Genomic DNA, 20,200 nt, shown 5'->3' on the forward strand with positions numbered 1-20,200 from the left:
GTCGGCTAGGTGCCTCCGTGTGCATGGTTCCTGCTTGTAACCTCCACATGTGTGTTCTCCACTGTAAGCCTCTCTGAGCATGTGTCTTCCTTTGGCAAGCCACCTTGCCACTCCTGGAGCTAAGATTCTAGCCACCCTACGGGTTGGTGACTCCAGTGTTCCTCCATATGAAGCCCCCTTGGGCCATATGTGTATCCTTAAGTCCTCCCTACGGGTAGGCATACTGCGGCATATTCCTCTGGGATATGCTCCCCAGTGTACCTTGGTATTCCTGTGTCAAGTAGGACTCCTTGTCCGTAAGCTAAGTGCGACAGGGGTTCAGACTTGCGCAGGGCACTGGAAGACAGCTGTGAAGGTGGCGTGATTACATGGGGGACCCCCATTCTCCGTCATCCGCCGTAACTCGGAGTGACTACGAAAGGGAACGTCTCGGTTACGTATGTAACCCTCGTTCCCTGAGTAGGGAACAGGACGTTACGTCTACCTGCCACTTCCGCTGTACCCCTGGGTAGACGCCTGAGTTCAGTCTCAGCTCCTCAGCAAAGACATACTGCGGTTGTGTCTGCTTCCTCCTTTTATACCCACGAGGTGGGACGGAGATACGCTATGCAAATTCCGCAGCCCCAAGGAATTTTCATGCCATTGGCTCGTTTTTAGATACTCAAAGAGCATTGGCTTTCTATGCGAAACCCCCATTCTCCGTCATCCAACGTAACGTCTCCATTCCCTACTCAGGGAACGAGGGTTACATACGTAACCGAGACGTTTCTGTCTATCAATTAGTATAGTTGTCAAAAAATTGTTTTGCGCATGCAATGTTTATGAGAGGACTGACTGATGTATTCTGATAATCTAAACTAATACCATGTTCTCTAACCAAGTCCTTTACAAAACCTCAATGCTAAGAGTGTACTATTCTGCTCAAGCCAAAACCATCTTATTGAGAAAAAACTGGGTCAGTTCCTCTCCCAGCGCTCATTCCATCAAAGCAAGTCAAAAGCAAGGGTCGGCGTGCACAGACTGCTCAAATAAAAGACAGGGTATTTTAGAAGAGTAAAGGGCTCTTGAGCTCACTAAGACAAAACCATTTCTGACTAACTACAAACACACTGCGTGCATGGTCTTGTATTTGCCAGCCCATTTTCATGTGTACAGTACATGCAATGGGAGACATCAATACTGAGTTCAATACTTGATTCCAGTCACTACCCATTATGCAGACTGAATTTTGTGACCTCTTATCATAGGCCTTTCTCTGACCTGTTTATTAGTTTAAATGAGTGTTTAAAAAAAGATGCGAATGTTTATGACTTGATTAGTCTAAAAATCTGACTCAGTTTGAGCATCCCCGTTTTATTATTTACAGCAGGATGTGCGTGTACTAATTCTGTGGCTCTTTGTGAAGCGTATTGATTTAATCTAGCCCATGAATCAACAAGCTCATTAGACAATCCTACATGACCAGAACATAACTAGACAGTGCCATCATATGGCCAAATGAAGGTAGTGGTGCATTCAACAATACCCTTCAACAATGGTGCATTACACATAACAGTATGTTTATTGTATTATACACCACAATCTGTAGGTGTTGTTTTGTATACGAAATTACTCAGGACCACATAGTGTGAAGTTTCTAAGAATAGTCTTAGTATGAAAAGTGGGGTGTGGTGTGGAGTGATGGGTGGGAAGACACAACTTAAAACTAGTGAAAATTCACCTTTCACTATAAGGACCCTAAAACAATACTAGACGTAGGGAACAATTTCAAAGCATTGGCTTGGATGCTACTGCATTTGGGAAAGCTGCTCCTCATACAGTTTGACCAAGCTTGAAAGTGATCTACATGGAAGAGAACAACTGCACAAATCCAGGTGGATAAAGCTGCTAATTTTCAAAAAGGTGAACACATTTTCAAGTGAACTAGTTTAATACCGGTATTGCATTTTATACAGAAGCAACATCTCCACATAAAATAATGGTCAATGCAAGTCAGTCAAAAAGCATTTCCCTTTTTTTAAAATGAAAATTTTATGGCTGTGTTACGGTCTAATACAGAGTTAAAAGAAAGCAGTGTTTACAATTTATCACAAAAAGAACTAGAATAGTTTTAGTATTAAAAAAACACAATCTCCTCCTCCTCATCATCATCATCATCGTTGTCATCACTCTCAGAGTGCAGACTAAAGTGCTATTTAGGAGTAAACAATACAAAGAGTGATCCTAGACATAATATTATAGAATTGCATAGAAGTACAGAGCAAAAGCAGTTTCCTTTTTTTCTTGTAGCACACTTGGTAAATTATAGTTTGTAATTACTGATTCTGAGAGTACAGTGCAATTCTGTGTTAGTAGTGTACATGTAGAAAATGCAAGTATTAGTGTGTGTGTTCAGACATTGTGCCCTCAACGTTTTGTGTTGCGACTACAAAGAATGCAAATCCAAAATATATTTTTTAACACCCCCTTTCGACATGCCCGTCATATTTGATTGTGCGATGTGTGGTGTCTTGACTATCATTGACGGCTTATGTACAGTTGTTGGTATGGGGCACAGCAAGAAACTGCTTTTATTATTGAGTTTGAGAATTTATCAGTTTAGGATTCAATGCTGAGATTATCCACCTTGTTCTGGATCATATTCAGAACTGTAGTGGATTCGGACGTCATGTCATCAGTTGGAGCAGCACTTGATGTGGAAGTGGATGGAACACCTGCGCTAGGAGTGGAAATCTGGTTCTGGGATGAAACCTGAACAGGTGATGGTATAGGAATGAGGGTGCTGGGAAGTGATAGTGGAACTGGATTGTCCATCATTGAGGCATCTCTTAGTCGAGATGATGGATGAGCTACATTTTGAGGGCCAAGTATTTGGCTTTGACCAGGAGTGTACATGGGTTGCCCCCCAGGGCCATTAAACATGGTATTGAATTGGGGTGGAATGGTCTGTTGTCTCATAGGTTGGTGGCCCATGTGTGTTGGTGCAAATGAATACGTATTACTTTGTGGAGTTACAGCTCCTGGTGGCATTTGAGGCTGACTAAGTGGACGAGCACCATAAGGAATTTGGGAATTTTGGCTCAAGGGTGCCTGTGGAAAGATTTGAGAGCCTGGATGTACTTGTTGGGGTGCAAGGATTTTCCTAGGTTGCAAAGATGGAAAAGATGTGGCGGCATTCCCCATATAAGGATGAGGCATGTTTTGTGGAAGTTGTTCAGGATGGAACTGAGTTTGAGCTTGCCCTGGAATGAGGGCTCCATGAGGATGAGACACTGTCTGTTGGCCTGTTAGACCATGCTGGGGTTGGATGTGGGGAACTAATGCAGGAGAGTAACCTGAGGGGAGGCCAGACTGTGTTTGGCCTGGCATGGGAGGTTGGACCTGTCCAGGTGGGAAGGGGGGAAGGATCTGCCCAGGAAATGCACTTACTGGTGCAGTTGAGGGGATGCTTTGTCTAGGCTGGGTGGTAAAGCTTTGGCACTGTGTTCCCTGTATGTTCTGTTGGACAGAGGAAGACTGAGTCATTACAGTTGGAATGTGCTGCCCAAAAGAGTTTGGCAAATATACTTGTGGTTGTCCGGGGAAACCAGGCCTTATGGAATTTTGAGGACTCAGTCCCATTTGTGGAGGCACAGAATAACCTCCTGTAACAGCAGCAGGCCCACCATGAGCTTGCTGCCAGAGAGCTGGATTGTACCCCTGAGAAGGCACCTGTGTGGTGTTCGATTGATTAACCTGAGGATGGACATGGGTGATGTATCCAGCTGATCTTGCCTGGAACTGCTGTGGTGGCAGCCCAGGGATTTGCATTGGAGCAAAGGGCTGGCCATAAGGTGCCTGATTTTGTGGGAGATTGTGGGACAACTGTTGCTTTGGATCTGTAGTTGGAAATTGGGGGTTTGGAAACCGAGTTGGGGGAAATGGGCTTTCCCCTTGTGGCCAGCTAAGATGGGTTCCACCATGGGGAACAGGATTGGGAAGTACTGGAACTCTGGGGAAATTCAGATTTGGAGGGAAGGTTTGTAGTTCTTGTGGGAGATATTCAAAAGAGGCAACAGAAGGACCTACAGATTCAAGACTGGAAGGGCCAGTTCTAGAACCAACAACTTTCTGGCCAACTACAGGTTTTCGGGCAGCAGGTCTAGGAGGTGGCCCTTTTTCAATCTCCCTGCAGAAAGTAGAATGTCAAACAAGCATTGAATGAGATGCATTGTTGAAAAACAGCCATTTGAAAAGGAATACCTTTAATATTAAGTGGTAGTAGTCTACTGGTTCATAATTCACACTGATAAGTATGCTTCAGATTCATAGGTCTAAACATAGGCATCCCACAATCTAAAATTGTGTCTTCTGTAAGGTACTTGATCCTATACATTCAGGTGACCGTCTCTTCCAACAGTCTACAGAAATGTAAAAACATATACGCACAATGTCATAAACTTCTACTTGAGACAACTTACTTTTCCAGCAAGGCAACTCGCTCCTTCTCTCTGGTTTGGCAACAGGACTTAGTTTTGTCCAACAAGCCAGAGGTCTTCTTGTCCAGATCCTGGTAGAAGTCTCTGCCTTCCTCCGCCTTCTTCATTAAATCCTCATATGCCTCAAATGAGGCAGTCAGGGCTTGAACAGTTCCATTCCATCTTCAGGACAAAATGAGAGGATTACATACAATATCACTGAAACAGATACTAACACTTGAAATCTGAATCTTTTGACTATGAAAATACACAGACAAAAACATACTGTTGCTCTGTGAGAATGAGTGTCTTGCGAACAGGAGCGTACTGCACATTTGCATCCGTCAGGGCTTTCAGGATGTTATCCTGAGCAATCAAGTTCTGTTCTATATATCCCTTCAGCTGATCATATTTCTTCAACTGCTCCGCAAACAATGTCTGAAAAAGAGGATGGAGGGAAAGACATTTTTGACTGGTCATTCGTTCAATCGCAATCGACAGCACAAAGCAATAAAGAAAAGGCAGTGGAGTATCAGTAGGTCATTAACCTTGATCTCAGCACGATCTGTGGTTACCAGGACTCCAGTGATGTCATCTTTATGAATAAGGTCACGGAGCTGACTCTCCAATGAGATCCTTTGCTTTCGCATTTCATCAACTTTGCCAAGAATAGCCTTATATTTTTGCAAGGATGATGTTTCATCTACAGAGAAAAGAGATCATTACATTTTTAGGGATAATGAATTAACTCACAACAGATGAGGTCTATGTATTTCAATGTACATCTGTAAAAAACAATTTTACCTTGACTGAGTTGTGGCTGGGGCAGGCTCTTTCTGAGTTCCTCAACTGATCCCTGTAACAGGCGTAGGTTTGGTATGTGCTGGTTCATGGCTCTGTGGAGCTCGGTGTTGGTGTGGCTGGCTGTCTGATGAGCAGCTTCATATTTCTTCAGCTCTTTCTGAATCTCCTGCAAGACTTCAGATCTGGCCGGCAATCCATTCTGCCCCACAACCTCCATTAAACTCTTCTCTCCGGCCTCATCTTCCTCAAGGGCACTACGGACCTCATCCAGAGATGAACCCACATCAGTGTAAACATTAGATAGTTCTGCAACACACACATGATTGGATGTCATAAAAGGCATCAGAATAAAAATCAAACAATAATAGTAAAAAATTTAATTATAATAGTATTAGTAATTAGTCAGAAATACCATAAACATAACATTTCACAGATCATAGAATCCTTGTGAACTACAGATCATAGAATCATTGTTTTAATGTTAAAATGACTTATAAAAAAAAATTAAACAAAGTAAAATGGCAGACTTCACATTTAATTGTCACAAATTAAAAGATTTTTGTCATCATTTTAATTCTTTGTTTGTCAATGTGTTTATTCTCACCTTGCATGGCCTGGACGAGGTTCTTAACGGTATCTGGCCGTACACTCAGAAATGCACATTTTTCCAATACAACATCAGGCAGAGACTTAAACATGTCAATTTTATACACCGCGTCACTGCTTAGAGACTCCATAAATTTTCTGCATGAATTAAGAAGAGGAAACATTTTCAGCTACTTTAAAAGCCTATAGATACACAGAGTAAATTCACTTTTAAAGGGTTAGTTCCCCCAAAAATGGAAATTCTGTCATTATTTTCTCATCGTTCTTGGAAACCTGGATGACCTTTGAGGGTGAGTACATTATGACAGAATTTTTTTTTGATTTTATGAGTAACTTACTCAAGGATTTGGTTTTTGTCCTCGATTTTAGCCACAACGTCCCTGAGTAACTTTGCCTTCTCCTCACTGAGAGAGAGAGAGAGAGAGAGAGAGAGAGAGAGAGAGAGAGAGAGAGAGAGAGAGAGAGAGAGAGACACATAATGTTTAAAAACAGACACTTTCTACATACACTTTTATAGTAACACATCAATGAAGCATGTTACCAATGTACCAGCTGACCTGTAAAGGGATGATGCCTCATGAGTTGCCATGGGAACAAGTTTAGAAAAGAGGTCTGGGCCAGTGACACTTTGATCAGTTAGGTTCATAGGTAGGGGTTTCACCAACGATGCACCTGTGTAGCAGATGTCACAAATGTGAACTAAATATTAATTTCTAAGCTGTATAAGCTGATCATTTTAAAAGAAATATGAGAGCTGTTCGTATACCTTTTACTGCCACCAATGTGTCCAGACCGGGCACAGACTCGTGGTAAATGAAGTCATTGTCCTTCTTAGCGGAGTTATATCTAAAACAGACAAAAATAAAATAAAATAATGACATTAATCAAATATTTTTAAAAAGACTTTTGGAGAGATTAAACACCACAGCATACACTGAAAACTTTTAGGGGCGGTGTCCCGGACAGAGATTAAGCCTAGTCCTAGAATAAAATGGCCCTTTAAACCTGATTAACAAAAATCTGCTTTCTATGTCATGGCTTTAAATAGTCCTAGATTTAGTTTAGTCCAGAGTTTAATAAGCCGATTTCCTGGAGAAAGACTACAGTTACTCCAGGACTAAATTGAGTCGTAAATTAAACCTACCAGGAGGCAGGTTTAACTTCAGATTAACTTTGTGTTTCAAAGAAGACACCTGCATTACTTGGATACACACATACAGTACATATATCAATATATTATTTAAACATTTAATTATGTTTTATTTGTATCGGGTTTCTTGTTAAAATGTGATTAGTTCATGTTAAACTAACTTGAAATGGACACTTCACTTTGACTTCACTTGATGTTTTAATTTTGAAATATGTTTCAATCTATTAACCCAGTCATACATTACATTCACTTCCCATCATGCTTTGCACAGGGCTGAAATGTTAATTTTGAAATAAAGTGATGTTTTATGCAATTATTTTAGTAAGATGAGAAAACAGAGAGAAAGTTTAATGTTCTATTATTATGTTGTTATTTAAACGTTAATGTTATGTTAGTATTTTGGGGGTTACCGTTTTGGTGAAGTGTTGAGCCTGTGCTTGGAGCGAGGACCTGCTACAAAAAACTCAAGCTGTATAATTAATAAAGAAACCACTATGGTACTACTCTAGTTGAAAGTATTGCTTCTAGACCATCAACACAAAACACCACATGTGTAAATTAATGTTTTAGTAAATTTATGTAAATCACAGGAATAAACAAGAAGCATTAATTATAGTTGTTTGAATAATTCATTTTAAATGAAAACCATTCATTGTTAAAGAACACCATTGATTCTAGTTGTACATCGTTGATTTTATGTGTATGTATTTTGTTTTATATATATATATATATATATATACATACATACATACATACATACAAACAGATTTCCTGACATTTCCTCTCTTTTATTCCATAGCTGGTGTGTGCAGATTATTTATCTTGCATAAAAATTAATTACTCTTGTTAGTAAATGTTTTTTGATTGCAGTCTTTTTCTGATGCCATTGTTTTCTTTGGATTTTCTTCTCAGTTCCATGCAATTTTAAGCTTTTCTTGGTTCATTCCATGTTTTATAGGCAACCTCTGTCATGCTAATTCAGATTAGCACAGTTGGTTTTAATTTAATCTGATTTATTTTAGTTCAGGACTCCATAGTCCAAGTGTAACTAATCTGTACTTAATCTGTGTTACAAAAAGCCATTTTTTAAGACACGATTAACTACTCTAGATTAAGGCCTACTCCAGGCTTAATTTAAACCCTGTCCGGGAAACCGCCCCTTAAAGACTCAGGATGTGATTTGGGTATTATCAGAGAATGTCTAATTGAAGAGAATTGGCACTTGCTGGTTACTTCCGGGTTCTGGACTGGCTGCAGTAACACGTCTCTGTCCATGCGGGGGCGCTCGCAGTCGAGTGCAGAATGAATGGGAGTCAATAGGGTTTCACCCCCATAAATCCACTTTTCTCAGGATGTAATTTTTTGTCAAGTAATTTGAAAGTTGCATTCAAATGGGAGGGCTAAGATAATACACTCAGCTGAAAATTGCATTTTTAAGTTCACTTATCTGTTCTAAAAATCCATTCAAAAATGTGATGACGTCACACAATAGCAGAATGCTAGCGTGTTCCAGCCAACAACAGCCTAACCTGTAAGAAATCAAAAGGACATAAGTACTCGTTCATTCGACTTTTGGCCTATAATCTATATTGAACTTGCGGAATCAACAATAAAATCTATGTTCATTTAACGACAAGCAGGTGAAAGAGACACTTTTAGCCGTTTAGCCCCATAGACTCCCATTCATTCTGCTCTCGCCCGCAATCACCTCCAGTGGAATTCTAATGGAACTGCAACCAGGATGATACACACTGGGGCTAATAGGAAGTGCCAAGGCTCTCCGTTAGACGGGCTCTGGTATCATCACAGTAATAAATTTAAGATCTTACTTTCCACCAATCACATCCATGGTGAATTTCAAAGCTTCCTGTACAAGTTCTGGTTGACCCTGAAAAGGTTGATGAGTACACATGTAAAAGTGTTTAATGAACAGGTGGGGTGAGTGCAGGTGTTGGAGAATCTTTACCTTGCTCTGCCTTATTGCCTCATTAAGTTTGTCGATAGAGTACTGAAAGTATGCGACCTGTGGAGAAACAGCAGGCGACCTCACATTGTCATCACATTATATTATGCCCATATTGTGCAGTGATACTCAGGAACATCAAGTAATCTCAAATATCAGCCAGCAAAACATAAATAAACATATTAATATTAATAATAATATATAATAATAGCACATTCAAATGTCATGTCAAAAATTACGTGTTGCTAAAAACTAATGCACACAAGCACATACTTACAGCTTCGCCGTATTTCTGCTGTTCCTCTGACTGCTTCCCCATGTGTAACTAATGAAAATAAAATGAGGCATGGTTTATGAAAATAACCAACAAGTCTGTGAAAATGCATTAAAGGGATAGTTCACCTAAAAATGTAGATGCTGACATCGTTTACTCACCCTCAGGTTGTTCCAAACCTGTATGAGTTTCTTTCTTCTACTGAAGGCAAAAGAAGATATTTCGAAGAATGTCAGTAACCGAACAGTTGATCGGCCCCATATTTCCATACTATGGAAGTCAATGGAATCCATGAACTGTTTGGTTACTCATATTCCTCAAAAAAAATCTTCTTTTGTGTTCAGCAGAAGAAAGAAATACATACAGGTTTGGATCATCTTGAGGGTGAGTAAATTTGCCTGAACTATCCCTTTAATATAAACCGCATGGTGAGAGTGTGATGGTCTCACATGTGTGACGGCACTGAAGTAGCTGATCTTCATGCTGATGAGTTTCCCCCACTCTTTCTGAATCCTTCCTGGCACACATTCTGAATTATCCAGCAACCTCATGCAATCCTTATAATAGTCACACACCTGCAATTAGACATTAGTGTTAAAGTGGCAAATGCTCTTTGAATCAAAGACCTGCTGTGATGTTGTTGACAGATAAGCACAAGCACAGAACTTCATACCCGAGCACAAATCTTTGCTATTAAATGACTCTTTCTGTTGTCTAGTAGAGTTTTCTCCAAGAGACACTCTTGAGCCTGAGCCTTCAGAGAGAACGATAGAAACAGAAAAAGAGACGAGAGGTTGTCAGATTTAAGTGGATTTTCCCAGGTAATAAAAGTAGCATTTGTGTGATGGACTTTGTTTACCAGCATGAGGCTGATTTTGATTGAAAGTGCCTGGCCGCTCATGTCAGAGCTGTAGCTGTGATTATAGTGATCTCTGAGGTAAGTGAAAGCCCCAGCAGAACACTGGAAATGCGTACAGGACACTTTCATCCCCTTAACACACACAATGCACACACAAGGAGCAAAAGGTTAAACATCAGGCTATCGTTTCATTTTTTCTTAAGATTTCTTAATAGCAAATATATGTAAGAGTGCATGTTCACCTCCTCAGACAGGCGGTTATCCACAGCTCCCAGCAGAGAGTGCAATGCACCTAAAATACATTGGAGGGATTGTTGATAGATGAATTACTAAGCAAAACACATTTGCAGTAATCCATACATGTGCTGGTAGTTTGACTGCATTTAACTCACCCAGGTTATACAAGACACAAGCCTGCTCATAGTTAATATCATCATGTGTGACATTCCTCCCTGAGAAGATGTCCGTCCTGCGGGCAGAAAGAAAGCATGAAAGCTAAAACGGCATGACTACCACACATCTTGAATATCGACATAGCAAGTATGGTCTTATATCAAAAAGAGCATCAATGGCATAATTTTACCAAGTCACGGACACTGCAGCCTCCTGGCCAGCTGCCATGGGAACACGACTCTGCAGAAAGTGCAGCTGACCACAGTACTTTCGAAGAGTGTTGCAGCCCTCAAAATCCCTCGGGATGTTTACCACACTCTGAGAATAATATTAAATAATAAGAATAAAGAACCTTTTTAAAGCTTGTTAACCACATACACAACTGTACAACTACATTTCCAACAACCCCACTGATCTTAGCCACCTGTCTAAGTTGCTCCAGCCTCTTCAGTGACTCGGTGTAGTTCTCAGGGTTCTCACCATAGTTCATTTGAATGTACTGGGACAAAAGACGGGGGAAAGAATACTATTATATTTTCCTTCTAATGCAATCCAATGCAGTTGACACCAATGTTACTGTCATACAGAGAATAAAAAAAATCTATCAGTATCAGGCAAGGTCCTTTTGTTAGCCTAATGCAAATGTGTAAAAATAAGGCTAGCCAAAGTGAGGGAGATCATTTGGTTTTCAAATGACCAGGTTACACAAGACATATGTTTACAATTACAAGCACAAAGGCTGAAAATATCAGTTTCATAATAACTGCTTTTAAATAGATACATGAGTAACATTGCCCTTGAAATAATTCAAAAAGACAACTGCTTGCATAAAATTACGATACAGGTCTAAGTGTTCTGCAGTACTTATACATAGAATAATATGTTTCAAGAGGCAAATATTTGTGAAACATGAAAAACTGCCCCTGGAATATTGCGCAATAATCAAGACGTTTCTTAATTTTCATGTCTATATCCATAAATATTTTAAACAAAACATTTTCTTAACAATACTACCCTAACTTGTGATCAGATATGTTTACATTAAGTTTGTGAAAATAAATAAATAAACTTTTACCCATACTTATGTAAACTTCCCTAAATTACAAAACGGGTAAATACGTATTCCTTACTCAGTTTATGTTACGGAAATCAAAGAGCTGATCTCTGTTGTGTAACAGGCTGGATTAATGGGACGCGGATTCTCACCTGTCTGACAGGAGGACTAAATTGAAACACTCCAGCTTCCTTTAGCTCCAGCCAAATCATCGGCAGCCTGGGAACGGCCTCCATTTCGACGCCACGAGTAACTATTTCAACTTAACACGACTTTTCTTTTTGTTTCGTTCAACTTGTTTTCTTAATTACCTACAAAGACGAAGCTAATTATTATGTCTCGATTTGATCAGAAAACTTGTCGCCGCAATCCGCCTGACGCCCCAACCTTTGACTCGCTTTCAAAATAGTACGTCACCGGAAGTACGTCACAATGCATAGCATGAGCCAGAGCATGGGAGCATGGTGATGAATCATAGACATGTACACTAGACCTCACCTTGGGGTTCTAAGCATGCGTCAAAACCGCCGCCATCTTGGAACAGGGGTCTTGTCATAGGAAGTGGCTAGGTAAGGCTGCTATCTCTGCCTTTACTTCGAATTCATTGATGGTGGCGGACTTTTGTGCAGCGTATGATGTTCACGGATGAAATTTGAACTAAGAAGAATGTTTTTTAAAAAAAATAAATAATAATTTTCTTTTTGGAATCAATGATAAATACATGTCTGACCGTTGGAACAAACCAAAAAAACAAGAAAAATCGCATTCATGATGATTTATGGTGATTTTATTTCCGTTAGACCTGTGTCTACTACATTGACACTGATGCATTAAAGTGGAGGGGCTCCCCTGTTTCAAGATGGCGGCTCTATTGACGCATTCGTTCCAATGAACTGCCGTAGCCAAGGTGAGGTCTAGTGTATGTCTATGGTGATGAATGATGATGAATTTTATTTATAGTGGACTTTACATTTGACATCAAATCTCAAAGTGCTTACAGAAATGAAAAAAATAAATAAATAAAAAAATAAACAGACACTTACGTAAAATAAATGAATACGCAGAAATACTTAAAAATACGCTTTCCTAAAAAGATAAGCTTTCAGTTCTTTTTTAAAAACATCCGTAGTTTTGGGAGCTCTGAGTTGTTCTGGAAGGGCATTCCACAGACGAGGAGCGGATGCTTTAAAAGTCGTGTGTTAGGTATAGAAAGGAGATGCCGATTACCTGCTCTAGTCTTGGTAGAGGTGTTTCGGGAAAGGAGAGATCAGTGTATGTGGGGGCCGCACCATGCAGACAGTAGTGAGTGTGCAAGAGGATCTTATATTCTATGCGGAAGTGAACAGGAGGCCAGAGAAGGGATTTTTTATTAGACATTATACAAACATACAAACAATAACATGACATCCAAAAAGACAACAATCCAAGATTAGGGATTTAAGAATAGGAGTAATGGGGGCGTGTCAAGATGGCGGAGTGACAAGTCGAACTTTACACAGGCTCTGATCCATTTGTATATTAGGCCGTTTATTCCTGGTCTGTGGTTATTATATTTGCTTATTTAAATGCTTTAAAGCCCTTTATTGCTATACTTTCGTGTGATCTTTTGTTTTTTAAGACTTTCGCTTGCCTTTCTACGTTGAACTTGCTGAAGCGATGGCGGGGAAAACTGGAGAACATTCTTATGTGTCAACACCAGATTCAGATGTTGTCAGGGAGGAAGCAGATGTGATGGAGGTTGTAGAGTCGTCTGCTAAAGATGCTCGACAGCAGACTATGCCTCACACCCCTATAAAAACACTTTCTCTTAGAAGCAATGGTAGTTCTCCCCTTACCAGAACTCATTGGAAGTTTAATAACAATCTGTTAAAGTGTGAATCATTTTGTAAATCTGTTTTGTTAATGATTAACGATGTTAAAACTATGACTGAATTAACTTCAATTGGAAAATGGGAATGGGTTAAATTTAATATTAAAAAATTGGCAATTAAAGAAGGGAAACAAATTGTAAACTCTTGAAAATTAAGGCAGATAACAATTTTATCAAGACTAAATTTTTTTGGTAATAAAGATATTCTTAGTGAGAGAGAGCAGAAAGAACTTCACTCTCTTCATTTAGAGCGGGATGCTTTTTATACTGAAAAGGCTAAAGGAGCATGTGGATTGAGGAGGGGGAGAAAAACTCTTCATATTTCTTTAACTTAGAAAAACATAAACAAGCTTTAAAAAATATTAATAAACTAAGCATTAATAACTGTATAAGTGAAGAGAAAACAGCTATTGATAATTACATCTATTCCTTCTATAGTGATTTATAAATCAAAATTTACAACAAGAGATTGTGATTTTTTCTTTTCATACTTAAAAGATGAAGTTCCTATAATAGACTCTAGTTTTATGATGGAAGCTGACATAGAGATTTCAGAATTGGATATTGCAATTAACTCTTTCCCCGCCAGCGTTTTAAAAAAAAGTTGCCAGCCACCGCCAGGGTTTTTGACGATTTTCGCTAAATTTGAATGCCCCCGCTGAATATTTTCTTCCATGAATATATGAAGATGATATATATAAAAATAAAGATCTGAGCCTCTGCTTTTAGGCAAAAAAAACGTTTTTATTTTATCTTCATCTGTTCTTTTTTTATTGCCTCTTGAACAGAGGTAGGTTTTGTCAAAAACACAACATTTTGGACAAAAAACTGAGAAAAAGGTGTTTTTATCAAACAAGTGCATTTAAAAGCAGAATACATTCAGATGTTGTTTCCTTCATATATAAAACTTTCCAAAATAAATTAAAAACATAAAATAAATGTAAAATATATCAAATTTCCCAGGATGTAAGGGAAATGTAACTTTTGCAATAAAACTTCTGCCTCTGCCTCTCTGTGTTCTACCTATGAATTATTGGAATTACAATAAACAGGCCTAGACACACACACACACACACACACACACACACACACACACACACACACACACACAAATACATATTACAATGTGGTAAATGTGCACAAAGAGAGAAATAATTTGACAATTACACCTCCATATTTAGACAGCCACACATAAATGCCTGCACACACACATACATAATATAGTGTCATAATATTATACGATCTATCTGCGGCACGTCCATGGCTAGCATGAACATGTGCATCTCTCTCACTGACTACTTCGTCCCGATCAGATTCAGAATTATCAAATAAAGAGTGATCGGACTCCGAGTCCATTAACCTCCAGTACTTCAGCCATATACCTCTGCATTGTCTGTCTGATACATTCTCACTACTCCACTGTTTGAGACGATTGCAATCTGTTTCTCTGATCAAAAAGTTGCGCACTCATTCAGGACATGCGCGCAGGTCTTCCTTACCGTATACCACCTAAAACACGGATACCCGGAAAATTCCGTGTTTGGCGCAGATGCGTTTTTTCATTAAACACGGAAAATTCCGTGTTTGGCGGGGAAAGAGTTAAACAAATGTCTAATGGAAAGTCTCCAGGTATTGATGACATCACAATAGAACTATATAAACATTTTTGGCCCGAAATAAGAACTTTAGTTTTTGAAGCACTAAGAGCGTAGATAAAGGTGAATTGTCATCATCAATGAAGCATGGCTTAATTACTCTAATTACAAAGTCCAACAAGGATAAATTATTTTTAGACAATTGGAGACCAATAACTCTGTTATGTAATGATTTCAAATTGCTTTCTCATGTTTTTGCAAATAGACTTAAAAAAGGCATCAGTGAAATTATTAGTGAAACTCAATCGGCTTTTATTAAAGGGAGAAGTATTCACAGTCATATTAGATTGGTCCATGATATGCTTGATTATAATCATCTAATTCCTCAGACAAGCTTACTTTTATTTCTAGACTTCTTCAAGGCGTTTGACACCCTTGAACACCCTTTTCTGTTTAAATCATTAGAAATGTTTGGCTTTGGCCCTATGTTTTGTAGAGTGATCTCCATGTTCTATAATGATATTTTCAGTAGCATTACCCTTAACTTGGGTTCATCACCCAGAATTCAAATTAAACGAGGAATCCGCCAGGGATGTCCTATTTCACCATTACTTTTTAATATTTCAGTCGAATTAATGTCCTTGTTTATTAAAAAAATGGAGGACAATGTGGGCATAGACATTCTCCGTAGAACCTTCACTATAAGCCAATTTGCAGACGACACCCTTTTATTTCTTAAAAATAAAGAGGTGCTTCCATTAGTCATTGATCAAATTAGTATTTTTTCAAAGGCATCAGGTCTGACCCTAAACTTTAAAAAGTGTGAATTAATGGCTATCCATAATTGTGATTTAGAAGCTAGAGGGCATTCCAGTGAAAAAGGAGGTTAAGTACCTTGGGGTTATGATTACCAAAAATGTTGTTGATAGAGAACATTCAAATTTTAATTCTAAGATAGAAAATATGAAGAAATCCCTAAATCACTGGTTATCTCGAGACCTATCCTTATTGGGTAGAATCCTCTTGACTAAAATTGAGGGAATATCTAAACTTATCTATTTATCACATGCTTTGTATACTGCTCCAAAAGTAGTTAAATCAGTGAATTCAATTTTATTTAAATTTATATGGAGAAACAAAACGCATTATCTACGTAAATTCCACATGGTTAAAGAGTGTGAACATGGAGGTTTGAGAGCCATTGATTTTGAATCTCTTCTTGGTACTTTCAGAATAAAATGGCTGAAAGAGTGTTTAGCAAAGTCACATTCAATATGGTACCATATTCCCAATCGCATGTTCAATAATATTGGCGGTCTTGAATTTGTGCTGAGATGTGATCTTGATCTTTGTAAAATTCCTCTTAAGTTATCAAATTTTCATAAACAAGTATTGCTTTTTTGGAAAATGATATTTTTCTCCCCTCACAACTCCACTGGAACAATATAGGGCTATAGTTATTAATAGGAAATCTTTGTTTAAAACTGATTGGTATAGTAAAGGCATTATTTTTATTCATGATTTATTAGATGATAATGGATATTTCTTCTCTCATTATGATTTTATTAATAAATATAATGTTAGAATTACAATGAAAGGTTATGATAAAGTATGCAGTGCTATACCTATTGGATTGCTACGAATAATTCAAAGTAGTTTTCTTGATCCTGTAGCTAGACCAGTATCCCTTCCCTCTTTAAAAAATATGTAATGTAGACCTCTTAGACAGTAAGTGCAACAACAAACTTATTTACAAAGAACTCAAACGTATTATCAATGGTGATTTTCAGTGCTATTTTTTGGGTGATGTTGAAACCTCAGTGAAGGATAAAGCTTTTACATGCTATATGGCATACCCAGTTGCTCCGAAGGTCAAGGAGACTCATTACAAAATTATGTTTAAGGTTTACCCAGTAAATGATTTCATCATGCAGAAACGATTTAATTTCGAGGTGGAACCTTGTGGCACTCGATCATCTTTTCTTTTATTGTCGGATTACTTCGAAATTTTGGTTTGATATACATAGCTGGCTGCCAGTTAAAATGGAGATGGTACCTCCTATAGCCCTGCAAGATGTGCTCTTTTTTAAGTGTGATTTAAACTTACACTTCATTGATGTTGTAAATTTTGTTTTATTGATGGGTAAATATCATACTTGTAAATGGAAAAAATGTAAGCCCTCCTTTAATATATTTCTATGTGATTTTACTCAAATGTTTCAGAGCTTCAAATATTTCAAAAAACGTAGGCTAATAGAAAGTTTGAAACCTTATGTCTCTCTTTATCAAACATTTACTTTTTTAGTATTTTAATTCCTTTCATGTATACTGGCTATGTGATTGTTTTTGACCCTTGCTCCTTTTTTTTTCTTCTTCTTCTTCTTCTTCTTTCTAAATCCATACTCTGTATTGATCTAAATGGAAGTGTCTTACAGTTTTTGTATGTTCCCTGTCTTGTTCTGTACATAATGCAAAAAAAAAAAAAAAAAAAAAAAAAAATTAAATAAAAGCAAAAACCTAAAAAATAAAAAATAAAAATAAAAAAAAGAATAGGAGTAATATATTTATGTCTCCGCACCCTCATTAGGACCCTGGCAGCACTATTCTGCACAAACTGGAGCTTTTGGAGGCTCCTACCAGGGATCCCCCACAGCAGTGCGTTATAGTAATCCAGCCTGGAGGAGACAAAGGCATGGACGAGCTTCTCTGCAGCTGAGAAGGAAAGAGAGGAACGCAGTTTGGAAATATTACGGAGGTGAAAAAACGAGGTTTTACAGATTGAGGTGACATGATTGTCAAAAGAAAGGTATGAGTCAAACTTGACCCCAACATTAGTAACGGAGGGAGAGAGAGAATAGTGTTGCCAAGAAAAGAAACAAGTGTGAAAGGAGATGAACGTAATTGGTGAGGTGTTCCGATTTGGATGGCTTCTGTTTTAGAGCCATCCAGCTGCAGAAAGTTTTGAATCATCATGGCTCTGGCATGAGCGATTTACGATCTGATAGTCAGGAAAAAAAAAAACGATCTGATAGTCAGGATTAAACAGCTTTATGTCATACCAATGTATGATGTCATACCAATGTATGACATAAAGCTGTTTAATCCTGTTATTTTATTTGTATTATTATTATTATTTTATTATTTATTTTTTTATGTTGTATAATTATTTTATGCCACTTGATTTGGAATTATTCTGTATAATTTGTCTTTGTTTTACCTCTTATGTTCTCCTGAATATATTTGTATATTTACATGTTTCTTCAATAAAAAAAAGCATGAGCGATTTACAAAAAAAAAAAAATTAACTCGCTTTAATACCTTGTTTTTCTCCCGATGATTGCAATTTGCACTTAACTATTTTTACTGTGTTAAAAATACTCAAAATAATAACAAATTGAGTACTTCAGTCTCAAATAAATAATTTGTCATACGTTAATGTTGTACGTTACGTTAATGTAATTTGCAACCTTTTATACGCAAATGGTATTTAGTTTTGTTTTACCTAATTTTTAATAATCTTAATCTTTAATATTTAATGTTTCATAGAATATGTGATATATATTTCATAATATAACATAGGAGAGCGGGGTTGGTTGACACACTTTTCACTCTCTGTCATATTTATCAGCCATGCTATATGTTAAAATAGTCTAACCAGTAACAACTGAAAGGTTAAGATCTCAGCTACTCAACAGATATATTTAATGTTAATAAATTATTCCTAAAAATGTCTTATTCATCATTAAAGTGATGTTGTGCACCTGTGCCAACCAGCCCCACTATGGGGGTTATTTGGCACATGCAATGGGGTTGGTTGGCACAGATGCAATAGTTACAAAGAATGAGGTGACAAATATAAAAAGAACTTGACCATTTAATTCAAACCAGATGCAGAATAACATTCAACAGCATTTCTGCCGATTTTTAACCAAACCAAAAACAAATACAGTTTGTAAAGTATACGGGTGCTGGTCGTATAATTAGAATATCATCAAAAAGTTTATTTATTTCAGTAATTCCATTCAAAAAATTACATTTGAATATTATATTCATTCATTACACACAGACTGATATATTTCAAGTGTTCATTCCTTTTAATTTTGATGATTATAACTGACAACTAATAAAACCCCCAAAATCAGTATCTCAGAATATTTGAATATTGTGAAAAGGTTCAATATTGAAGACACCTGGTGCCACTCTAATCAGCAAATTAACTCAAAACACCTGCAAAGGCCTCGAAATGGTCTCTCTCAGTCTAGTTCTGTAGCCTACACCAGACCCAACAATGCAGAAGAGCTGAAGGCCACTATCAGAGCAACCGGGGCTCTCATAACACCTGTGCAGTGCCACAGACTGATTGACTCCACGCCACATTGCTGCAGTAATTCAGGCAAAAGGAGCCCCAACTAAGTATTGAGTGCTGTACATGCTGAACCTTTTCATGTTGATACTTTTCAGTTGGCCAACATTTCTAAATATCTTCTTTTTTTTTTTTTTTTGTATTGGTCTCAATAATATTCAAATTTTCTGGGATACTGAATTTGGGATTGTCATGAGTTGTCAGTTTTAATCATCACAATTAAAGGAAATAAAAATTGAAATATATCAGTCTGTGTGTAATGAATGAATATAATATCCAAGTTTCACTTTTTGAATGGAATTACTGAAATAAATCAACTTTTTGATGATATTCTAATTATATGACCACCACCTATATTTATAAATATACAACATATAATAGTATTATTATAATATATATATATATATATATATATATATTTATATATATTTATATGTATATATGTTATGTTTTAACATATGTAAAATGCATAAATTAATACATTTATAACCAATTGGCTATAATGACACATGTGCCAACCAACCCCCAAATCAGTGTGTCAACCAACCTCACCCATATTAGGACACACCTCTTTACTGAAATTATGTTAGCCACCTAGCATCACTCATCAGAGACTTTTAAATTTCATATCAAAATATAGCTGATCCTATCTATATCAACTGGAATCCTTACATTTTATATTATCTCTATCCATCATAGTTCTAAAATGTATTTAGTGGGGAGAAGGTTTTTTTTTGTTTTAACACAGTAAAATAGAAAAGTTATCCTCACCTGAACAGTTAGTGAAAGTTCAATGATTTTAGTAAATGGGT

The 20,200-nt window shown here is 37.5% G+C and overlaps 1 protein-coding gene and 1 long non-coding RNA gene across 5 annotated transcripts; one reads left to right on the forward strand and one right to left on the reverse strand.

Annotated features, from left to right (window-relative positions):
- Positions 1-1,911: 1,911 nt before the first annotated feature.
- On the reverse strand, positions 1,912-12,952 carry ptpn23b (protein tyrosine phosphatase, non-receptor type 23, b). 4 transcript variants are annotated; one of them, XM_089122612.1, is made up of 20 exons: positions 12,788-12,952; positions 10,931-11,005; positions 10,697-10,824; positions 10,506-10,582; positions 10,356-10,405; positions 10,114-10,245; positions 9,928-10,008; positions 9,704-9,829; positions 9,258-9,305; positions 8,984-9,040; positions 8,847-8,905; positions 6,634-6,713; positions 6,425-6,539; positions 6,206-6,271; positions 5,866-6,005; positions 5,262-5,567; positions 5,006-5,160; positions 4,744-4,895; positions 4,461-4,640; positions 1,912-4,168 (listed from the first exon to the last, which is right to left on the reverse strand). In XM_089122612.1, exons 1-20 carry the CDS (start codon positions 12,935-12,937, stop codon positions 2,599-2,601), a joined length of 3,747 nt encoding a protein of 1,248 aa, XP_088978738.1. In that variant the 5' UTR covers positions 12,938-12,952; the 3' UTR covers positions 1,912-2,598. The 4 variants fall into 4 exon arrangements, with proteins under 4 accessions (XP_088978738.1, XP_039534810.2, XP_088978739.1 ...); XM_039678876.2 differs by lacking the exon at positions 12,788-12,952 and adding an exon at positions 11,713-11,848; XM_089122613.1 differs by lacking the exon at positions 10,931-11,005.
- LOC148970914 (uncharacterized) lies at positions 12,120-18,049 on the forward strand. Its single transcript, XR_016147217.1, has 2 exons — positions 12,120-12,467; positions 17,613-18,049. It is a non-coding gene; the product is annotated as an uncharacterized LOC148970914 (long non-coding RNA).
- The last annotated feature ends 2,151 nt before the right edge of the window (positions 18,050-20,200 follow it).

This window comes from Pimephales promelas, chromosome 18 (genome assembly GCF_988280905.1).
Source record: "Pimephales promelas chromosome 18, fPimPro1.hap1.1, whole genome shotgun sequence".
Classification (NCBI taxonomy): Eukaryota; Metazoa; Chordata; class Actinopteri; order Cypriniformes; family Leuciscidae; genus Pimephales; species Pimephales promelas.